Genomic DNA, 18,991 nt, shown 5'->3' with positions numbered 1-18,991 from the left:
TTATTTATAAACAAGCGTATGAGTAAAGATGTATAATATACAACTCTGTCTTACTTGTCATTACCAATTGGTAATGACAAGTAAGACAGAGTTGTATATTATACATCTGATAGTTCAAAATGGAAAGTTAAATGTTATCAGCCGTGTACACTGATCAATACCTGCAGAAGTGAAACGATGCGTGAACTTGCAAGCCCGACAGGAAATCGCTTGAATACCTGGACGTGTCACCTCACACCCCTCACAATACCTTTGGAAGTAATACCTTTAGCCATGCTGGTGATCAGAAGAGGGAAGATCAAAATTTATTTGAAAACAGTTTATTACTTTAAAGAATTATGAACAAATTAGATTTTCGAAAACAATTTTCACGGAACACTTATTTATGATTTCAAGTTTGACTTTTCACCTTATTCCAATATCAAGTTTAAAAACAACATACCATGGTTAGTTAGTCGGATAAAACAACCGTACGATTGACAAGATATCGACACGCAATTACGACTACATCGGTTACTGTAGTTTTGTTTCTTTGTGGTTTATAGACATATCGTTTCATTAATCGGGAATGAAGGACAAAATGGCGGAACGCAGAGAATTAATACTCTAAATTTAAAATCGATGGTGATCGCTAAATCTCGCGGAATAAAACTTTAATATCTATGAATTTGAGCATTTTTATACAGAATGAACATAATATCAATTTTTGATTTTTTTGCGAAGTTTCCCTTTAATAGTAAGATTTTCAAAAAATATTAAAAAAAATTGAAATACAGTAATTACCATGATTACTTGAATCAATAATTTTCCTGTAAAAAAACCTATAACTTACAAGTTAAAAGTTTCAAAAACTATTTTTACTTTGAGATACCATTAACCTGCACTTTCTGTATACAATGGTATAATATCTGGTGTTTTCCATTCTGAATTTAAGCCGGGTGTGCCAACCACCTTCTTTTGAAAGCCGTCCACCTTTTGATTTTAGGAGGTGGTCGGTTTTTTTTTCAAATCCCGGATTTTTTTTTTTATGTTCCGTACCGTTAAAATTTAAATACTAATTGATTTGTTTTCATTCACAAAGATGGCGTCCAAACGTCAAATTTCAATATTTTCATTCATCAATCGGAGAAAAAGAAAGGCAGATGACGATGATGTTAAAGAAAATACCAGACTAAATAAGTTAAATAAAATTGATAGTAATGTTTAAGTTGTGGAAATTGAACAAAAATCAACCAAACAACAGAAAAGACACGCAAGTGAAGACAAATATGAGCAAGACTTCAAATGGCTTATAGTCCATGTAGTCACAGAGGAATGATACTACTGTTCTGTGAGCCAAATATATGGCACAAAAGCAAGAAACAGGACATAAACCTGGATCGAAAGGCCTTGCATTCGCAGGAGGAGGGAGTCCTGCAAGAGCCAACTGAAGTCTGTTGTTGTTAAATCCATGCTGATGCATAAAATTGTAAATGAAAGAAGAGAGATAAGAGATAAATTGTTGAAAAAATCAAATCAAAGAATATTTGAAAATTAATATGACTACTTCTATTTAAGTTTGTTTAACTCCATTAAACACGAATATTATACTAATCTTTATTTTTGTGACCCCCACATGCACCTACAGTAAATAAAACTAGAGGCTCTAAAGAGCCTGTGTCGCTCACCTTGGTCTATGTGCATATTAAACAAAGGACACAAATGGATTCATGACAAAATTGTATTTTGGTGATGGTGATGTGTTTGAAGTTCTTACTTTACTGAACATTCTTGCTTCTTACAATTATATCTATAATGAACTTTGCCCATTAGTAACAGAGAAAAAAAAATTGACTATAAAGGGAATAACTCCTTAAGGGGTCAATTGACCATTTAGGTCATGTGGACTTATTTGTAGATCTTACTTTGATGAACATTATCGCTGTTTACAGTTTATCGCTATCTATAATAGTATTCAAGATAATAACCAAAAACAGCAAAATTTCTTTAAAAATTACCAATTGGAGGGCAGCAACCCAACAACCGGTTGTCCAATTCATTTGAATATTTCAGGGCAGATATATATTGACTTGATTAACAATTTAACTCCTTGTCAGATTTCCTCTAAATGATTTGGTTTCAGAGTTATAAGCAAAAAACTACATTTTACCCCTGTTCTATTTTTAGCCATGGTGGCCATCTTGGTTGGATGGCCAGGTCATCGGACACATTTTTCAAACAAGGTACCTCAAAGATGATTGTGGTTAAGTTTGAATTAATTTGGCCCAGTAGTTTCAGAGGAGAAGATTTTTGTAAAAGATAACTAAGATTTACGAAAAATGGTTAAAAATTGACTATAAAGGGCAATAACTCCTAAAGGGGTCAACTGACCATTTCGGTCATGTTGACTTATTTGTAAATCTTACTTTGATGAACATTATTGCTGTTTACAGTTTATCTCTATCTATAATAATATTCAAGATAATAACCAAAAACAGCAAAATTTCCTCAAAATGACCAATTCAGGGGCAGCAACCCAACAACGGGTTGACCGATTCATCTGAAAATTTCAGGGCAGATAGATCTTGACCTGATAAACATATTTACCCCATGTCAGATTTCCTCTAAATGCTTTGGTTTTTGAGTTATAAGCCAAAAACTGCATTTTACCCCTATGTTCTATTTTTAGCCGTGGCGGCCATCTTGGTTGGTTGACCGGGTCACGCCACACATTTTTTGAACTAGATACCCCAATGATGATTGTGGACAAGTTTGGTTCAATTTGGCCCAGTAGTTTCAGAGAAGAAGATTTTTGTAAAAGTTAACGACGACGGACGACGACGGACGACGACGACGACGACGACGGACGCCGGACGCAAAGTGATGGGAAAAGCTCACTTGGCCCTTCGGGCCAGGTGAGCTAAAAACTAGAGGCTCTAAAGAGCCTGTGTCGCTCACCTTGGTCTATGTGAATATTAAACAAAGGAAGCAGATGGATTCATGACAAAATTGTGTTTTGGTGATGGTGATGTGTTTGTACATCTTACTTTACTGAACATTCTTGCTGCTTATAATGATCTCTATCTATAATGAACTTGGCCCAGTAGTTTCAGTGGAAAATGTTAGTTAAAATTTACAAATTTTATGAAAATTGTTAAAAATTGACTATAAAGGACAATTACTCCTTAGGGGTCAATTGACCATTTCCCTCATGTTGACTTATTTGTAAATCTTACTTTGCTTAACATTATTGATGTTTACAGTTTATCTCTATCTATAATAATATTCAAGATAATAACCAAAAACAGCAAAATTTCCTTAAAATTACCAATTCAGGGGCAGCAACCCAACAACAGGTTGTCAGATTCATCTGAAAATTTCAGGGCAGATAGATCTTGACCTGATAAACAATTTATTCTATGTCAGATTGCTCTAAAGGCTGCGGTTTCAGAGTTATAAGCCAAAATCTACATTTCACCCCTATGTTCTATTTTTAGCCATGGCCGCCATCTTGGTTGGTTGGCCAGGTCACGGGACACAATTTTTAAACAAGATACCCCAATGATGATTGTGGCCAAGTTTGGTTTAATTTGGCCCAGTAGTTTCAGAGGAGAAGATTTTTGTAAAAGATAACTAAGATTTACGAAAAATGGTTAAAAATTGACTATAAAGGGCAATAACTCCTAAAGGACCATTTTGGTCCTGTTGACTTATTTGTAGATCTTACTTTACTGAACATTTTTGCTGTTTACAGTTTATCTCTATCTATGATAATATTCAAGATAATAACCAAAAACAGCAAAATTTCCTTAAAATTACCAATTCAGAGGCAGCAACCTATCAACGGGTTGTCCAATTCATCTCAAAATTTGAGGGTAGATAGATCTTGACCTGATTAACAATTTTACCCCGTCAGATTTGCTCTAAATGCTTTGGTTTTTGAGTTATAAGCCAAAAACTGCATTTTACCCCTATGTTCTATTTTTAGCCATGGCGGCCATCTTGGTTGGTTGGCCGGGTCACCGGACACAATTTTTAAACTAGATACCCCAATGATGATTGTAACCAAGTTTGGTTTAATTTGGCACAGTAGTTTCAGAGGAGAAGATTTTTGTAAAAGTTAACGACGGACGACAGACGCCAAGTGATGAGAAAAGCTCACTTGGCCCTTTGGGCCAGGTGAGCTAAAAAACGGTTGCAAGTGATTTTTTTAAAACACCCACCTTACCTTAGTGAAAAAAGGAAAACACTGATATCACACTTGTCACAGGCTATTAAGACAATAGCAAGTTAGTATCCACCTTCAAGTCTTGAAATGTATCAAATGAGTGTCTGGTGTTTTGGAGGACAATAAACTTGCTTTTGTTCTCATAGCCAGTAAATAATCATGCAAATGTATAATATGTTTGAAGATGCATACATGATATACATGTATTGTATTTTAAAGTTATTCTTTTTTTCACATCAGTCATGTCAGTGAGTACAAAATTAATGACTGTTTTCTATACGGCTGTGATTGGAGTGTGTGTTTCTGCAGCTACATGTACGATGTACATGTTGAGTTACTTGTTACACCTGTCAATTGACTTATATTTCCTTACCCATTAGTTGTTGTAGACACTTTGTCAATGATGTCCATAATAAGACCCCAGTCCTCTGTCGTATTAAGCTCACTGGTAGCTTTTTCTGAAATTTAAATTGCATTTATTTGTAAAACCGATGAAATACAGTTGTACTGTCAAAAGAAAATAAAGTACACATGTTGTTTTGTTGTATGTATATAAACCCTATACAGACTGAGTGCATACAAAAATTAAATTTTTGTAGAAATAAGACTCTAGCTGGTGCAAAAGTTTGCTCCAAGTTTTCAAAACTGGCGACAAAAATATATCTGGAGATTTTTCTGGCTCCAACTTTTTGGGAGCCAGAGCAGCCTCTGCATACTGTTTTATCTTTTTAACCCTATCATGCTTATTTCTTAACCCTTTCACCGATTGCTGCCCAGACAGAAGCTACTCTGAGACGATGGCTTCCCTGGCTTCTATTACTCAAGTGGGAGATCTTCATAATAAATGTCAACTAGAGGCTCTAAAGAGCCTGTGTCGCTCACCTTGGTCTATGTGAATATTAAACAATGGACACAGATGGATTCATGACAAAATTGTGTTTTGGTGATGGTGATGTGTTTGTAGATCTTACTTTACTAAACATTCTTGCTGCTTACAATTATCTCTATCTATAACAGTACTTTCTGTGGAAAATGTTATTGAAAATCTTCAAATTTTAAGAAAATCGTTAAAAATTGACTATGAAGGGCAATAACTCCTTAGGGGGTCAACTGACTATTTTGGTCATAGTGACTTATTTTCAGTTCTTACTTTGCTGTACATTATTGCTGTTTACAGTTTATCTCTATCTATAATAATATTCAAGATAACAAAAAAACAGCAAAATTTCCTCAAAATTACCAATTCAGGGGCAGCAACCTAACAACCGATTATCTGATTCATCTGAAAATTCCAGTGCAGATAGATCGTGACCTGATCAACAATTTTACTTCCTGTCAGATTTGCTCTTTACGCTTTGGTTTTTGAGTTATAAGCCAAAAAATGCATTTTACCCCCATGTTCTATTTTTAGCCATGGCGGCCATCTTGGTTTGTTGGCCGAGTTACCGGACACATTTTTTTAACTAAATACCCCACTGATGATTATGGCTAAGTTTGGTTAAATTTGGCCCAGTAGTTTCAGAGGAGAAGATTTTTCTAAAAGATTACTAAGATTTAAGAAAAATGGTTAAAAATTGACTATAAAGGGCAATAACTCCTAAAGGGGTCAACTGACCATTTCCGTCATGTAGACTTATTTGTTAATCTTACTTTGCTTAACATTATTGCTGTTTACAGTTTATCTCTATCTATGATAATGTTCAAGATAATAACCAAGAACAGCAAAATTTCCTTAAAATTACCAATTCAGGGGCAGCAACCCAACATCAGGTTGTCCGATTCATCTGAAAATTTCAGGGCAGATAGATCTTGACCCTATAAACAATTTTACCCCCATGTCAGATTTGCTCTAAATGCTTTAGTTTTTGAGTTATAAGCCAAAAACTGCATTTTACCCCTATGTTCTATTTTTAGCCGTGGTGGCCATCTTGGTTAGTTGGCCGGGTCACCGGACACATTTTTTAAACTAGATACCCCAATGATGATTGTGGCCAAGTTTGGTTTAATTTGGCCCAGTAGTTTCAGAGGAGAAGATTTTTCTAAAAGATAACTAAGATTTACGAAAAATGGTTAAAAATTGACTATAAAGGGCAATAACTCCTAAAGGGGTCAACTGACCATTTGGGTCAGGTTGACTTATTTGTAAATCTTACTTTGCTGAACATTATTGCTGTTTACAGTTTATCTCTATCTATAATAATATTCAAGATAATAACCAAAAACAGTAAAATTTCCTTAAAATTACCAATTCAGGGGCAGCAACCCAACAACGGGTTGTCCGATTCATCTGAAAATTTCAGGGCAGATAGATCTTGACCTGATGAACAATTTTACCCCATGTCAGATTTGCTCTAAATGCTTTGGTTTTTGAGTTATAAGCCAAAAACTGCATTTTACCCCTATGTTCTATTTTTAGCCATGGCGGCCATCTTGGTTGGTTGACCGGGTCACCAGACACATTTTTTAAACTAGATACCCCAATGATGATTGTGGCCAAGTTTGGTTAAATTTGGCCCAGTAGTTTCAGAGGAGAAGATTTTTGTAAAAGTTAACGACGCCAGACGACGACGGACGACGGACGACAGACGACGGACGCCGGACGCCAAGTGCTGAGAAAAGCTCACTTGGCCCTTTGGGCCAGGTGAGCTAATAAAAACTTGTTTGTAGTTATTTGTGTATTTATTTCATTCACTATAACCATGTTGACAGTTTTGTTCATGTTTTGATAAGTTTTTCTTCATAAAATATTCAAATTTTCAAATTTTTGGCATTATCTACATTGTAGGTGAAATTCTCAAAATTCTGCTCTTAGACCCCAAATCGTAATTTTTTAACCCAAAACGGCAAAATTTTGAAAAATTTTATGAGGCTGTACAAATTCCTCACACTGAACGATGTCCATTCCAAGTGTTTTGTACATAAAACGACATTTTATGTCAAAAAAGTATACTAGTTTTGCTTCAACTCTTCCATATTCTTTCAAAAAAAATTTTCCCTCATTTCAAATTCTCGTAAATTCCGTAAATTTCGTCTGATTTTGACACGGTTTCCAACAAACGGAAGCGCCATGTTTACACTTTTATCCGGGTATTCATCAAAGAAAGATAACTCATGTTTGCACTGTTTTGAGCGGGAAATGTAAAAGAGGTATTCCGATCCCGGTAAAACGGGACTTATCGTCAGCTGTCTGAAGCGTGAATCCCGGTAAACCGGGACTCATCGGCGAAAGAATTCTTATATTAATCTAACCCGAATAATTCAGTCGTTATATTCCGCTTACTACATTATACGCCTGAATGCATAGACAATGAAAAATCTTCAATCAAACCTTCGGAATTAACCTATCTCGATAAAATTGAGCTAATTGCTGATTGGTCACCTCTTCTACAGGGCACCAATCAAAATCCAGGATTCGTGAAGAGATTTTATTGTGTTAGGAATTCGGGCCCTCACAAGTAGGAGAGATGGATTACGGGGAGGGACTGAATTATTCGGGTTAATATTAATCATGATGGAATTTCTGTTTAATAGTGTATTAAAGACCCTGATCATGGCTGATGACTTGTCATGTACACTATTTATCATGTTTATCATTTAATATAACTGTAGTTTCAAAATCACTCATGTATTTTTTAATCGAAAAAAAACAATATTTGAATATGAGAATTTCTCTTTAAAACAAGTACAAATATATAGTATAAATTTTCAAGAATGAAAAGTCAGCAGGTCAAGTCTCAAGAAAAGACAGGATGTTTATGGACTTTATTCCCTAATTTATTATCGAAAAAAAAGGTGATTTCAAGATTAAAAGCAGGGCTTGTATATCCTCACCGACATCAGGATCAAATGGTGTTGAACTAGCAAATAATGGCATTGTTATGTCGTTTTCTCCGTCGAATTAAATCAATGTCTCAATGTTTTTCTTGTCATCATAATAAACCGGAAATATGATTTTTATTCTTATGCGCATGTGCATGACATCATTGCCAATGTTTTCTTCCGGATAATACTCACGTGTTAATGAGTTTATGACATAGTCAGTGATTGTTGTATTGGCGGGAACCTTTAAAATCCGTTAGCATTAGACAATGGGTATATGAGGGTAGTATTTACCGTCAGGCGCCAAACGACCATTTTCTGCTACAGTTAGTGTCAAATTGAATTTTAAGCTTTATATTACATTGTATACGTCAATTTTAATCATAGTCAAGAAATTATTATATATTCAGATTTTTAATTTGTTTTTAAAAACTTTGATATAAGATAATTTTACAAGTATAAGAACTACGATATAGGAAAATTTTATAAGTATAAGAAACAATTTTAATGAGTAATGTTTAGTTGTTTTAACTATTGATCAGTAATTGTATAAAGTTTTATAATGTTAGTGTCTCATAAGTCAGTATTTATGGCTGGATATTGATTGTTTTATGTGTAAATATTATAATTGTTGTATATGTTTTATGGCAATCAATAAGTGACACTTTAATAAACAAATTTATAATATATTTAAATGTTACCGTGATTCGTCAGAGCTTTCCATTGATTATCGTTACCGTTATTTTTGGAAAAAAATTAACGTGATTCGTTTTAAAATCAATCGAATTCTTATCGTGCACAATTTATTGTCATGCACAAAAGAATATCATTTGATATGAATTTTTACCGTTATTCGCCATGAAGGTAACCCCATTACAAACCTCGGATCTATATATATACGGAAATTTTATTTTTTATAATTATTTTTTCGTATAGCAAAAGTTATTATCTCTGAGGTAACGTTATTATTCATCAGAGACATATACGATCGTTCATAGGTGAAAGGCGAAGTTGGTGGACAGGACATATTATTTTTTTTCGATTTATTTGTCACGATGCTATGAACATACACATACCATAAATAAAGTGTATAATGCATTTGCTATTTACTGTCAATTCCAAGTTTACCATCAACTACTGCGTCATATATATGGGGTATATAATACATACTTAACTTTAAGCTTTCTTGTTGGCTACTTGTTATGCTTATTTGATACAACTTATTTTGTATTATTCATATATGCATATCTATTATTTTTACTCTCTTTTTGGGCTGTTTCTTTATTATCTGTATCAACCACACTTTGAGGGCCTCAATGGAAATTAGACTAGTTCTAATTGAGTTACCCTCTTTAAATAAAGAATTTATTATCAGTATTATTATTATTTTGGCAAAAAAAATGTTTGACGCCTGACGTTATGTACAGGGCAATACTAGCCTCATATTATATATGTAATATATGTCTCTGTTATTATAAACTGTGAGAAAGTGTCTTATAAGCCAACCCAATGGCTGGGTATTGATTGTGTTTTATATATTTGTATGTTATAATTATGTACATAGGCGGATCCAGTGCCATGGGGGGGGGGGGGGGGGGGACTTCGGGCTTCTCCTTTTTGAAAGGGAAATTTGTTTGATTATATAGGGAATCACTGAAGCATGTCGACCCCCCCCCCCCCCCGGCCCCCTCATGAAAAGTTCTGGATCCGCTACTGATGTCATATATGCTAATACATAAGGACATGATATAAACAGACAGTGTGTTAATCTCTCTTGGGGTCGATTTGTGTGTGTGTGTGTTTCATTGGCGTATACACTTTTATCCCCTTTACTTCGTCTTTATTTTATTTCAGTTAAAAATTAGGGTCAAGTACCATTATCATCTAAAAATACATTCTGTGACACATGGGTCTCTTGTGAAGAATTGTCTCCATGGCAATCATACCACATCTTCTTTTTTTTAAATTTACTTATAACGTCTCCTGGCTGAAGGCAAGGTTCCATACATTTCGCAAGTACGAACAGAATGATTTAATTCTGATTTCAAATGTCGGATACAGAAAGAACTATATCTATATGATTTTATTTGTTTGTTAGCGCTGAATTGGCGAACATGTGCATCTTTAAATAGAAGTTTTTCAAAAGAGTATTGTATCTTAATTTGGCTATGTTTGGACTTTCAATGTTTTCAAAGTGTTGGGTCATAAATTGTCACTACTATATAAACTTATTGTGATTTTATTGAACAACTTTATGTTATTTGTCCGTCAAAGTAATTATATTCACTTTCAAATTTACGCAAATTGGATAAGAATCCCTTTAAAACGTTTTATTACATAAATTTTGATAACATTCAATTATAAGCATTTGTATTGTTGAAGTATTTATATTCATTATGTAAGAAGTTAACACGTCTGTAATCCGTTGACTGTTATTTCTTTTGTCATTGCATGATTTAAGATCTAATTGTTTGCTATTAATTGTCATTCAATAACCTCGTTTCTACTGATTTTGATTTGGTAATCTGTCAAAACAATAATTTGAATACTAGTATATAATTATGTAATTTGAAGTTCTTACTTTCGTGATAACCAGGCAGTCGAGATGACAACATCTACCATATTTGTAAAAGAACATATATTCCATTCTGACTGAACATCCTGAAATCGTTAAATTATTCTAACTACTGCAAAGAAAAAAAGTAAAATCACAAAAATACTCCGAGGAAAATTCAAAACGGAAAGTCCCAAATCAAATGGCAAAATCAAATGATAAAACACATCCCACCGAATGGACAACAACTGTCATATTTTTTACTTGGTACGTTTTCAAATGTAGAAAATGGTGGATCGAACCTGGTTTTATAGCGCTTAACCTCCCAATTGTACGACAATCTCATCAAATTCAATTATATTTACAACGATGCGTGAACAAAATGTCCCAAAATAGGCCGGGAAACAACAACAACACGAGCCCCACCAAAAAACTGGGGGTGATCTCAGGTGCTCTGGAAGGGTAAGCAGATCCTGCTCCACATGTGGAACCCGTCGTGTTGATCATGTTATTACAAAGACAGTAAATAGTCTACTTCGGTATGTCACATTCGTGAAAAGGGAACGGGATTGTAGTTACGACACAAGGCAGCAACCATTTGATTTTCGGGAGGGGGGGCGGGGGGGGAATTGTTTTTCTGGAAATAACTTTTCTCAGAATCAAAAACAAATTATTTTTTTCTCCAAAAACTGGAAAGAAACTTTTTTTTCCAAAAAAATCCACAGCCCCCCCCCCTAGAATATCAAATGGTTGCTGCCTAAGGAACATGACCGATATCATCTGTATAACGGATATTCCATAACGGTCAACCAACTTTAGCTTTAGTTTTCTATGTTGGGTCACGTGTACTATTGTTTGTCTGTTTGTCGTTTTCATTTTTAGACATGGCGTTGTCAGTTTATTTTCGATTTATGAGTTTTGCTGTCCCTTATGTATCTTTCGTCCCTTTTTTTTATCGGAAGCACGTCCCGTCATGATTGTTACATTTAATCTAGATATGCAATTTGATCTTGTAATGACTCGCGATTTTTGTCAGTTAATCAACAGTGTGGATTCTTATGAAACATATATATACATGTGATGTAATTGTACTGATTTGTTTGTGTGTTTTATTGTAACAACCTAGTTGCTAACATACATCATTTGGTCTCTGGTGGATTATAGTTGTATCATTTGTAATAATCCCCAATCTCCTTATTACAAATAAACTCATCATAGATACCAGAATCAAAATTTTATATTTACGCCAGACGCACGTTTCGTCTAAAAAAAGACTCATCCGTGTCGCTCGAAAAGACATATCTACTTGTATTTGCTTATCACCACTTATTTGCACTCCGTTGGATAGTTGTTTCATCGGTACTAATTTCAATCTCCTTTCTTTATACCCAGCAAACACAAAAACATCCTTAAAAAATGTTATCAAAATGTTATGTCTAATGTCATGAAAATATCACAAAAACGTGTGAAAAACATAAATTGTATGGTACAATAGATATCGGTAAAACGTTTTTTAATATATTTTTTGTAAAATATTTGCACAATATTATTAAAATGTTGTCAAGAAATATCATGATAATGGGAAAACCAATGGCGTATACTAGTAAAACATTTTGATAATCTTTTAAAAAAAAATTTTAGAAATATTTTCTTAAGGTTTGAAACACATCATGAACATCAAATAATGTTATAAAAATGGTTTTTAGATGTTTTCTTTTAAGTGAGACTGTGCCTAAAAATGTTTTAGTTTCTTGTGTATAATTTGGAGTGTGTATGGCGTTCATCATCACTGAACTAGTATATATATTTGTTTGGGGTCACGCTGAAGGACGCCACCGGGTGCGGGAGTTTCTCGCTGCAAAGAAGACCTGTTGGTGACCTTCTGCTGTTTTCTGTTTCATGCATGTTCGGGTTGTTGTGTCTTTTTACACATTCCCCATTTCCATTCTCAATTTTATTTCAAAATGTTTTAAGAAGATGTTTTTGGTTGATATCTTGATCATATCAATATTAAAATTTCTGTACTTTTGATTGAGTTACCTGCTTTTTTAAATAACAAATCATTAGTTTAATTGATACACAGTGATTCATTCAATATACAAACAAGAATAAATCAGTTGTTTTGCTAAGCAATGGCATATGAAATTTCACAATTCAAAGTGTCTAATTCAAAAACAAGAAGTATGATTTTCAAATTTTTACACAAAATGGCAGACACAACTCGTCATAGTCAAGCCAGTTACCAAATATGAAGTCATTCTGATAGCAGCATTACTAATAAAAGTAATGAAAAAATTGAGAACATTCAACATAGTACAGATGCGAAAGTACTGTAACTTTCAAAGGAAGTTCATTCTTTTCCAAAGCGATTGAAAAAACATCCATATATACGGATTTTATTTCCTTTCTTGAATAAGCTTCTGCTAAATATCAAGTACATTCTGCATGTTCTTGACCATGGTTTGAAATGTCAAGATTACATTCTCATATAATGCTTCTTTTTATATTTCTATTCAGTTGGGATGTCAAAGCGTTGACCAAATCAGATTTTGTATGAAGTCATCGCGGCTTTCTCTGCTTCATATTAAAACCGCACACGATCAACGCTTTTACAAACAGATGAATTTAATTATGCCAGTTTGTATGAGATTAAAGGGCTTTCATTTCACGGCCGACACTCGGCTAACCGAGAGATTGGTCGGTTTATCTATATTGAGTATGCGGCTATATCGGCAGTGGGTCTGTTAATCGGGTTGGCTATACGTCTGTTAAGAGTAAAACGCACAATTTAATGTTAAACTCGATCAAATATACAGATTTTTGGCATATTATAAGAATTAAATCAAAAAAAGAAAAGTGTCTGACAAAATGATATCTATCAAAGAACATTTTCCACCTTTAAAAACATTTCATAGTCTGCGCAGTTTTCAGTAAAAGTAAAAGGCGTCGCGCAAGTATGTAGTATTTATGATTACACGCATAGCAATTTTTTAATAAAAGGCGAAACAAACAATTTTAGATATCATTTAAAAGACACAAAATACTACTTTGGTTCTTAAATATAAATTGACATTAGTAAATATTTCATAATTGTAATATAACGTGAGTAATACCACGTTTTAGTGAAAATTATGTGAATAAAGTCTGTTAATGGGTTGGACAATTGAAATTGTGTCAGTTAAGAGTTATTTAGCCACGAAAATAGTTGTGCTACCTTTATATTTTCCCATTGAAAATGTTAAAAATGAGATGTTCTTGAGTAAAAAAAAAAATATTGTAAGGGTTCCGCGGAACCCAGTGTCTCGCCTACTTTTGTTGTAAATCGCAGGCTCAACAAAAATGAAGAAAAAAATCAATAAAATTATTCCTCTTGATACTATCTAATGATTGTAAGAAGCTTCTGTCCAAGTTTAGTAAAAATTTAGGATAGTGAATGAATCTAATAAATGTTTTGAAAACTTTAACTGCAGACTGTATGTAATGTAAACTGGAAGAAAATCTAAGTCAATTTAAAAGTAAAATACAGAATAAATGGAGTTATCTTTTTACAATATTTACTTCTGGATACTATCTTATGATCATAAATAAGCTTCTGTCCAAGTTTGGTACAAACCCAGGATAGTTTAAGAAAGTTATTAAATTTTTAAAAACTTTAACCACAGAGTGAATGTAATGTTTCCCCGCAGAAAAACTAAGTCCATTCAAAAGTAAAATACGGAAAAAAATGAATTTACTTAATTACAAAATTTACTTCTCGATACTATTTTATGATCATAAACAAACTTCTGTCCATGTTTGGTACAAACTAAGGATAGTTTAAGAAAGTTATTAAAACTTTTAAAACTTTAACCACAGAGTGAATGTAATGTTTCCCCGCAGAACAAACTAAGTCCATGATTTATAAGTAAAATACGGAAAAAATGGCATTTTATTTTTACAAAATTTACTTCTGGATACTATCTTAATATGATCATAAACAGGCTTCTGTCCAAGGTTGTTAGAAATCCAGTATAGTTCAAGAAAGTTATTAAAATTTCAAAAACTTTAACTACAGAGTGAATATTTGTGGACGCCGCCGACGACGACGACACCGACGACGACGACACCGACGACGACGGAATGTAGGATCGCTTAGTCTCGCTTTTTCGACTAAAGTCGAAGGCTCGACAAAAAATAATAATACGATGCAACACTATCCTTCCAGTAAAAGCATTTTTATTTTGACTTTCTTTGCATTTTACTCAAGAGTGTGTCACTTCAATATAGCGTGATCTGGGTTGGTCGCTGGAATATGCATGAATTTATTATTAACGATTTCAATCAGCCTTAATTTTTGCGTCTGCTCAAAGTAGCATGTTCTCAAATCCGATTGAACGTGTCTTTCTAATACAACACAGGGTACATATATAACGTGTTGTCGTTTTCATATGCACATGACATTTGTCACTGGACGTTTAGGTGGTACCCAACACTACAGGGAGATAACTCTGTAAAGTCAGTGATACGTTTTAATTACGTTGTGTTGTAAAGGGAATAATAAGCTTCTCAAAGATCAAAATTGGTGTTTGTCAAACTGCTATATATAATAACCAGTTAATTTGTTAATTTTTCTGACAAAACGGTTGGTTCAAATTTTTTGAAATTTTTATATTTCTGTTAAAGGTTCAAATTAAATACTTTGTCAAAATTTTATCCAAATTAAACGAACCACATTGATTTTAGTGAAAGTGTTCGGTACCACCTTAATCCTAATTCCTCAGCATCATCCAATTGGTTTTTGTTTTTCTTGTATTACTTAATCATCTGTTGTTTACAAATCATTCTAAAGAAGTAAATGGAAAGGAGCGAATGCAGCTACATTTGGTTGTATTAAAATTTAATTCATTTTATTCCGTTTAGTTCCTTTTCTACATATGTGCAGAGGAGAACTGCAGGTGTCCACATGTAAACGTCAAGCATTTGTCACCAATATGAGTACATCGCAATCCGTTACTGTTTCAACACCCAGGGGGGTTTCATGTCTTTATTCTTAAACAATTTGTTTTCTTCTTTTTTTAGCAATGCATCACTCTCTACTGTCCTTATCTTTTATTTTGTATTCTGTATCTCCATCCAGATTCTCGTGTATACCATGAGGGTACGGATTGGGGGGGGGGGATGTTGTTTATTTCTATATTCTTTAAATGGTTATGTTACTTTTCTCTACATTTTATTTATCTTACCCATTATTCTTTCTCTATTCTTTATATTTAGGCATCCCAATATACTGATGTTTAGTTACATTACGACGTTAATCTCTGATTTATATACTGGTTACCAATGTAGATGACAAATTGGTGTCATTCATGACAATTAAACAGAATGCGACCATTCTCGGATAAAATCAATTTTACTTTAATTTAACACTTTTTGAAACCATTTTTATCAATTTTCAATATCCATTGCCTACATTGTTATTGTTCGTGTGTTTTGTTCCGTATATTTTACATTCCATTGCTCATGTTTTGTTTCCGTATATATTTTATGTTCCATTGCTCAAGTGTTGTTTCCGTATATTTTAGCCGCTCGTCTTGAGCCTACCAAATGAACACACCATAAAGTAATAAAATTATACTTTTATTGTCATTCATAACTCTTAACAGACTAATTAACAGACCGGGTTTTATACATCCGACCCATTAACAGACCAGGTTTTTAATAAAGATTGATTTATGTCACCAAAATACAGATTTTTGTGTAGATTTTTCACAAAATGATATCAATTTGGTTAACACTCATAATGCCTGTCTTTTTTCGATGTTCAAAATAGTGCATGCAAGTAAATTCAACCCAAGTGTCATTTTGTGTACATTTTATGTGTGTAAAATGTGTATAAATTTACTGATGAGTAATTTGCCTTTTCATTTTATAGATCGTACATAGAAGCTAGAAAAATAATAATTACACCACTGGATTCAGTACATTGAATAGTTTTGTCAGACATAAATATTTTTTATGATAAACATATATTTAAAAGGTTATACAATGAAACATTCTGAGTTTTCAATGATTTTCTCGATAACACCTTATTAACAGACTTTAGCCAACCCGATTAACAGACCCACTGCCGATATAGCCGCATACTCAATATAGATTAACCGACCAATCTCTCGGTTAGCCGAGTGTCGGCCGTGCATTTCCTGCCGGATTTCCATGATAAACGGTTGCTGTTCACAAGGAAGATATTAAACAAGAGTTCTAAAGGTGAAGTTTAAATCACCCCTTCTTAAATTTTACGGACGCCATCCCAAGAATAAGCTGATCGTTACGAAATATATGTTTCACAGAAGACGACGGATATGTTCCAAATGTCGTAACCACAGTTTCCTTCTCCTTTTCCACGATGTAATTACCTTATCTGGGAAGATAAAAATTACATTTCATTCTTTAATAACACTCATTTTTTCTAAAAACACCTTTCACTCCCTTCCGTTACTATATATTTTTACTTGTGAATTTTCCTTTTGTTATTGTAATCATTGACTGTATTTTGTTACATATTGTCTCGTTTGCTATTCAGCATATATTACATAGACGTGTTTTTCAACAGACTCGGCATTCCAATGGGAACAAACTGTGCCCCTCTACTTGCCGCTATATAGATGATGTTCTTTCACTGAATAATTCAAAATTTGGTGCATCTATCCCATCGAGCTAGAGATAAAGGATACATACAGTTATGACGGCCCCATATCTTGACTTACATCTAGAAATTGACAATGAGGGTCGGTTGAAAAAAAAACTTTACGACAAAAGAGATGATTTCAGCTTTCCAATTGTGAACTTTCCATTTCTAAGTAGCAACATTCCAGCAGCACCTGCATACGCGGTATATATCTCCCAATTGATACGATATTCCCGTGCTTGGATTTCCTATCATGATTTTCTTGATAGAGGGTTGCTGCTCACAAGGAAGCTATTAAACCAAGAGTTCCAAATGGCGAAGTTGAAATCATACCTTAGTAAATTTTACGGACGCCATCACGAGTTGGTTGACCGTCATGGAATAACCGTTTCACAAATGATATCGGATATGTTCCTTACGTCGTAACTACAATCCCGTTCCCTTTCATGAATGCGACCTACCGAATTAGACTATTTACCGGATTTGTTATCACACAAACAACACGACGGGTGCCACATGTGGAGCAGGATCTGCTTACCCTTCCAGAGCACCTGAGATCACCTCTAGTTTTTTTTGTGGGGTTCGTGTTGTTTATTCTTTAGTTTTATATGTTGTGTCATGTGTGCTGTTGTTTGTTTGTCCTTTTCATTTTTAGCCATGGCGTTGTCAGTTTGTTTTAGATTGATGAGTTTGACTGTCCCTTTGGTATCTTTCGTCCCTCTTTTGTGATTTTATTTTCGAATTTAGGGAGACGGATTTATATAAAAGCACTACTATTGTTTCCTAAAATTCTAAAAACTGAAACTGTTGATGTTGTCATGACGAATACGTCTATCCCTATCAGGTGATAGTTAAAGAGCAAACCGCAAATGTGCGTGTATTTCTAAAACTCTTCTTATAATTAACACAATTAGAAGTAACGTCTTAAAAAGGGTTACAAATAAAACAGCTAGGCGTTTGAATTCTTAAAAAAGGTTCATTTGTTATTTGCATCTAAACTTTAGATATGGCGATAACCGAAACAATTTATATTAGACTAAATTTCTCATATATTTTATACTGTAATGTCTTTAAAATAACTAAAACATATTAAAACATTGAAAAATTGTAAACTGAGAAATAATTTTGTCAAGTGAGCGTGAAGTCGTTAATGTTTTTTTCTTCATGATTTACTCCATTCAAAATGGAATCTATAATTAAATTTTAAGGACTCTCTGAAATATTTTTCAGTCTATTCGAAATAATCTAACAAATATGGTGCATATGGTGAATATAACCTGCATACTTCTAAATGCGGCTTATTCAGTGACTGAGTTCAGTAAGAACCACATTTTAATGTTATTTCTTCATAGACCGTAAAATTACTACCGCCTTCCTTAGTTCAACAAGTTTAATTTGTTCATATCATGTTTCCCTCCAGAGGTATTAAATAGTAGCAGTATCATTGCACTGAGTATAATAAAACTATATTTTATATACAATATTTCATGTATGTTTGTTTAGAATTTTTTATATAGTTCTATATCATGTATATATAAATGTTTTATATTTAAAATTACTTTCCGATCGATAAAATAATAATAATAATTCTTTATTTGCAAAACAGACAAAAAACAATTTTGGTTATGGCAAATACATTGACAAAACAAACATGATCAAACATAATGAAAACTCGACAATATTATAAGAGATATGGTAAAAACAGTTATTGTTCTCCTTTCCTCAGTTCTAATGACTCTTTAATAAA

At 33.5% G+C, this 18,991-nt stretch overlaps 1 protein-coding gene across 1 annotated transcript in view; it reads right to left on the bottom strand.

Moving 5' to 3' along the window:
- LOC139498506 (signal transducing adapter molecule 2-like) overlaps positions 1-8,183 on the bottom strand; it is a 34,250-nt gene extending 26,067 nt beyond the window's left edge. The window contains exons 1-2 of the mRNA XM_071286918.1: positions 8,039-8,183; positions 4,581-4,665 (exon numbers count right to left, since the gene is read on the bottom strand). Of these exons, the coding sequence (XP_071143019.1) occupies positions 4,581-4,665; positions 8,039-8,081 (128 nt within the window). The 5' untranslated portion in view covers positions 8,082-8,183. The remainder of the gene's footprint in view (positions 1-4,580; positions 4,666-8,038) is intronic.
- Between the last annotated feature and the right edge of the window lie 10,808 nt (positions 8,184-18,991).

The sequence above is a fragment of the Mytilus edulis genome, chromosome 12, assembly GCF_963676685.1.
Source record: "Mytilus edulis chromosome 12, xbMytEdul2.2, whole genome shotgun sequence".
Taxonomy (NCBI): Eukaryota; Metazoa; Mollusca; class Bivalvia; order Mytilida; family Mytilidae; genus Mytilus; species Mytilus edulis.
The sequence above is the reverse complement of the archived record's forward strand: the minus strand, read 5'-3'. Positions and strand labels throughout refer to the sequence as shown.